Source organism: Hippocampus comes, unplaced genomic scaffold, assembly GCF_001891065.2.
Source record: "Hippocampus comes isolate QL1 unplaced genomic scaffold, H_comes_QL1_v1.1 scaffold238, whole genome shotgun sequence".
Classification (NCBI taxonomy): Eukaryota; Metazoa; Chordata; class Actinopteri; order Syngnathiformes; family Syngnathidae; genus Hippocampus; species Hippocampus comes.
The window spans coordinates 798702-804667 of record NW_017806177.1 but is presented as its reverse complement, the minus strand read 5'-3'; the positions used below and the strand labels follow the sequence as shown (position 1 = coordinate 804667).

Below are 5966 nucleotides of genomic sequence, written 5' to 3'. Positions count from 1 at the left end.
CAAGTTCCACTTCAGGCGGTAACTGAGTTTTTTCCCCACCCTCAACAACTCGAACACAGGAAGCCAACGCATAAAAAGGGCTATTAGAAAAAAGCAACGCACCTACAGAAACAAAAAAGGCAGAGATTAAAATTTAGATTAACACGAAAAAAAAAAAAAAAAACCCCGCGCTGTGATGTAATTAATTAATCGCAATTAACACGATAATGCGACACCTCTAAGTATATTATTTAATAAGGTAGAGATGGCCAAAGAGGTTGATGAAAAGTTATTTTGATAATAGATATTAGTAACAACATAAAATCAAATCAGCTGAAGATCACTCCTGGGGTTCTTCATGGATCAGTGCTTGGCCCAAAACTATTCATATTGTATGTAAATTATCTGAAAACCACATAGGTGTCCTATTTACCTGTCCTCTTCTACGTGCAAAAGCACTATTTTGGGTTCAGTTTGAGTGCAGCATTAAGATGTTCTGCTGTACTGAAGTTTGGATAACCATTACTTCAAGCATACCAGTGTTGTCGGCACAGTTGATAACAGCGCCCACTGGAAGACCCAACGAGATTCGGAACTTCGCTCCGGATGAACCCCCACGTCCTGTAAAAAGAAACATTTTGTTCAGAACACACTACAAGCAGGACTTCACAGAGTATAGATCTACCTAAAAAAAAGATGCATTTATTTTCATGTACTTGTTATTTACTTAAAAAAAGGTTGTCTCAGGGCATAACCATCCTTCAAGTGTGAAATGAAAAAATTGAAAGAAGAAAACCCATCTAGAAGATGCCAGCTAGGTTGGGTGGAAAGCTGCCATTTTCAAGAAGCGGATGGACTACACTAAGGCGCGACCGAGTCAAAACCTAAAGGTTAGCAGAGCTGTAGATTTAACACCGGCAATTCTAATACAACAGCATTAGCCCTCTGCAGCACACACAAGATCACTCATGGGGTTCTTCATGGGTCAGTGCTTGGCCCAAAACTATTCATATTGTATGTAAATTATCTGAAAACCACATAGGTGTCCTATTTACCTGTCCTCTTCTACGTGCAAAAGCACTATTTTGGGTTCAGTTTGAGTGCAGCATTAAGATGTTCTGCTGTACTGAAGTTTGGATAACCATTACTTCAAGCATACCAGTGTTGTCGGCACAGTTGATAACAGCGCCCACTGGAAGACCCAACGAGATTCGGAACTTCGCTCCGGATGAACCCCCACGTCCTGTAAAAAGAAACATTTTGTTCAGAACACACTACAAGCAGGACTTCACAGAGTATAGATCTACCTAAAAAAAAAAGATGCATTTATTTTCATGTACTTGTTATTTACTTAAAAAAAAAGGTTGAGTCTCAGGGCATAACCATCCTTCAAGTGTGAAATGAAAGAAGAAAATCCATCCATGAGATGCCAGCTAGGTTGGGTGGAAAGCTGCCATTTTCAAGAAGCGGATGGACTACACTAAGGCGCGACCGAGTCAAAACCTAAAGGTTAGCAGAGCTGTAGATTTAACACCGGCAATTCTAATACAACAGCATTAGCCCTCTGCAGCACACACAGTACAGGGGCGAAATCAACAGATTTTGCTTTGCTTGCAACCCGTGTTTAACATGTTAGCTACTTGGGGTCCAATAATAATTTCTACAAAAACAACAGGGACCTCACAGTGGTCATTGCTGCAGCCCAATTAATAATTTCTACAAAAATCATAAGTATCTGGCAACCGCCGCTGCTCGCGCCCTCATAAGACTGACTACTGAGATTACCTTAGTGATCAAACTTGAATGTCAAGAAGTACAAAAAGCCGCCGCTGCCTATTCTGAACTCTCTGCGGCCATAGAAGGTTCAAGTTGAGCGCAACGAAGCGAGATGCTAATGCTAGCCCTCGACTGGCGGTGACACTTATTCCCAATTAAGGAAAATCCTATCTATGTATGTGGTTGAAAATAAACCGGCGTTTGCTCAATTCTTAAAACTTCGTCATCAGGCTATTATTTTTTAACTTTAGTCCTTGTCGTGTGTGTTTCTGTTACCTGTTTCTGAGTGTGTTTCATATTTAAACTGAAACATTGGTCACTTTATTTAAAAAACACCATTTTCAAGAAGCGGATGGACTACACTAAGGCGCTACCGAGTCAAAACCTTAAGCTTAGCAGAGCTGTAGATTTAACACCGGCAATTCTTATACAACAGCATTAGCCCTCTGCAGCACACATAACTGAAATTTTGAGCCATGTATGAAATAGTGACATCCATATCAATTCCTCAATGTCATTGGTGATGCGCTGGGCATTGCAAGTAAAAAAAAAAGGGTGTGCAAAGCCAATAACATGTCTTTGGTAATTTTATCAAAATTGAGACAAGAAATTCTTATAATAGACAAATACACCACTAGCTTACCAGAACGGTAATCAACAGATATTGCTGTTTAAAATGGCTTTTCAGAGAATGATTACAACAACGATCGAAACTCTAAAATTCAGTCAATTATGATGAGTAAAAGAGTGACAGTAGAGGCCTACAATTACTGATGTTTTCCCATTAAAGAGTGTCTTTTTTACTATTATTTTAAATGACATTCTGAGATGCTTCGGTGGGGGCATTTGATGAACGGACACGGAATGACCAGACAGCGATACTTATTAGGAGAGGCGAGGATGAGTGAGGTAAAAGAATTCGCACCGGGCTACAAGTGAACCCGGACATGGGCAGATGCGCTCTACGCTTCCCTATACAATTTCCTGCAAGGTGTTAGCATGTGCTAGCGCAAATAATTAGCAATTTTCGAATAACGTCATTAACTTACTGTATCGACGAACACTCCTTTCACAGCATTTAGAACGGCATTAAAATTGTGTCGTCTTTCTACTTAAGCCTAAGGACGACGTTTACCGCGAGGACATACGTGCAATCATCATCGCTATACAAAGGAAGAAAAATCAAAATACCAACAGAAATAAAACTTCACAATAGCTAATAACGTTGATCAAGTACACAAAAACTGCAAAGTATCATCCGATGGCAAACTGGAAACATCTGATGGATAGAGATTGAACTACGGGTCTTTCTTACCTCTCTTCGACATGGCTGCAGTTGAAAAAGAGAGCGAGGACAGGAGGGATTGTGGGAAAAAAAAGTTTTCTTCATCCGGGTCGTGTCGGAAACCCGTGCTGCTTTCAAGAAATCGGAAACAGCAAAGACCTACTGCGGAATTTTGGTGATGTTGTCTGAACGTAACAGGTCACGACATAGTCGTAACCATAAATATTAATTATTCCAGTAGTGACGTTGTTTGTCTGTTGTTATTTTAATTAGAAACCGTGAGAAAATTCGTGTTTTTTTTTGCTATACAATCACAAATTCTCAATTGAGGCAGCATCCAAATTAAGTAGTTCTTAAGATTTAAGTATACTCGTTTACTTTATGTAATACAAAATCAGAGGTGGGTAAAATAGTCAAAAATTGTACTCAAGAACACTTCTGCTTTACAATGTTATGACACGATTAAAAGTAAAAAGTATTTCTCCAAATAATTACTCGGGAAAAGTAAGTACTCAGTGAGAAACTACTCATGTAGCGACTGAATAACTTGTGAGTAATGTGTTGTATTTGCTAAATCAACGCCGAAAATAAACAAGGAATGTGCAAATCCAGATACCGCCAGACATTCCCTTTTTGATTGAAATGTGGCGGTCACATTTATTTTTTTTTTAAATCAACAGACTGCGTTGCAACCAAAAAAAAAAAAAAAAAAAAAACGTGCTAAATGTGATGTAATTAATTAATCGCAATTAACGCGATAATGCGACACCTCTAAGTATATTATTTAATAAGGTAGAGATGGCCAAAGAGGTTGATGAAAAGTTATTTTGATAATAGATATTAGTATCTGGAGTTCAACAACATAAAATCAAATCACCTGAAGATCACTCATGGGGTTCTTCATGGGTCAGTGCTTGGCCCAAAACTATTCATATTGTATGTAAATTATCTGAAAACCACATAGGCGTCCTATTTACCTGTCCTCTTCTATGTGCGAAAGCACTATTTTGGGTTCAGTTTGAGTGCAGCATTAAGATGTTCTGCTGTACTGAAGTTTGGATAACCATTACTTCAAGCATACCAGTGTTGTCGGCACAGTTGATAACAGCGCCCACTGGAAGACCCAACGAGATTCGGAACTTCGCTCCGGATGAACCCCCACGTCCTGTAAAAAGAAACATTTTGTTCAGAACACACTACAAGCAGGACTTCACAGAGTATAGATCTACCTAAAAAAAAAAGATGCATTTATTTTCATGTACTTGTTATTTACTTAAAAAAAAAGGTTGAGTCTCAGGGCATAACCATCCTTCAAGTGTGAAATGAAAGAAGAAAATCCATCCATGAGATGCCAGCTAGGTTGGGTGGAAAGCTGCCATTTTCAAGAAGCGGATGGACTACACTAAGGCGCTACCGAGTCAAAACCTTAAGCTTAGCAGAGCTGTAGATTTAACACCGGCAATTCTAATACAACAGCATTAGCCCTCTGCAGCACACATAGTACAGGGGCGAAATCAACAGATTTTGCTTTGCTTGCAACCCGTGTTTAACATGTTAGCTACTTGGGGTCCAATAATAATTTCTACAAAAACAACAGGGACCTCACAGTGGTCATTGCTGCAGCCCAATTAATAATTTCTACAAAAATCATAAGTATCTGGCACCCGCCGCTGCTCGCGCCCTCATAAGACTGACTACTGAGATTACCTTAGTGATTAAACTTGAATGTCAAGAAGTACAAAAAGCCGCCGCTGCCTATTCTGAACTCTCTGCGGCCATAGAAGGTTCAAGTTGAGCGCAACGAAGCGAGATGCTAATGCTAGCCCTCGACTGGCGGTGACACTTATTCCCAATTAAGGAAAATCCTATCTATGCATGTGGTTGAAAATAAACCAGAGTTTGCTCAATTCTTAAAACTTAGCATCAGGCTGTTTTTTTTAACCTTAGTCCTTGTCGTATGTGTTTCTGTTACCTGTTTCTGAGTGTGTTTCATATTTAAACTGAAACATTTGTCACTTTAATAAACCAACTGAAATTTTGAGCCATGTATGAAATAGTGACATTCATACCAATTCCTCAATGTCATTGGTGATGCGCTCTGGGCATTGCAGGTAAAAAAAAAGGGTATGCAAAGCCAATAACATGCCTTTGCTAATTTTATCAAAATTGACACAAGAAATTCTTATAATAGGCAAATACACCTCTAGCTTGCCAGAACGACAATCAACAGATATTGCTGTTTAAAATGGCCTTTCAGAGAGTGATTACAACAACGATCAAAACGCTAAAATTCAGTCAATTATGATGAGTAAAAGAGTGACAGTAGAGGCCTACAATTACTGATGTTTTCCCATTAAAAAGTGTCTTTTTTACTATTATTTTAAATGACATTCTGAGATGCTTCGGTGGGGGCATTTGATGAAGGGACACGGAATGACCAGACAGCGATACTTATTAGGAGAGGCGAGGATGAGTGAAGTAAAAGAATTCGCACCGGGCTACAAGTGAACCCGGACATGGGCAGATGCGCTCTACGCTTCCCTATACAATTTCCTGCAAGGTGTTAGCATGTGCTAGCGCAAATAATTAGCAATTTTCGAATAACGTCATTAACTTACTGTATCGACGAACACTCCTTTCACAGCATTTAGAACGGCATTACAAATGTTTCGTCTTTCTACTTAAGCCTAAGGACGATGTTTACCGCGAGGACATACGTGCAATCATCATTACAAGTACTCAACACTGAACTTGCTTCAGATAATAGACAATAAATAAAGCAGACCCTTAAATCACAGTGCTGTAAGTTCGCACTTCAGAAATAACACTGTTCATCATGACAAACTAAAAGAGCTGAAATAAACATCAATCACTTCTAGTAGTCTACAGAGGACACATCAACTATGCCTCGTACGTGGGATGTTCA

General features: G+C 39.3%; 1 protein-coding gene across 3 annotated transcripts in view; it reads right to left on the bottom strand.

Moving 5' to 3' along the window:
• rpl23 (ribosomal protein L23) overlaps nt 1-5966 on the bottom strand; it is a 12705-nt gene that overhangs the window by 3841 nt on the left and 2898 nt on the right. The window contains exons 1-2 of one of the 3 annotated variants that reach the window (XM_019897427.1): nt 3071-3098; nt 1139-1222 (exon numbers count right to left, since the gene is read on the bottom strand). In XM_019897427.1, the coding sequence (XP_019752986.1) occupies nt 1139-1222; nt 3071-3083 (97 nt within the window). In that variant the 5' untranslated portion in view covers nt 3084-3098. Of the gene's footprint in view, nt 1-516; nt 632-1138; nt 1223-3070; nt 3099-4121; nt 4206-5966 lie in introns of those variants that run through there. The other 2 variants (XM_019897426.1, XM_019897425.1) reach the window with 2 other exon arrangements.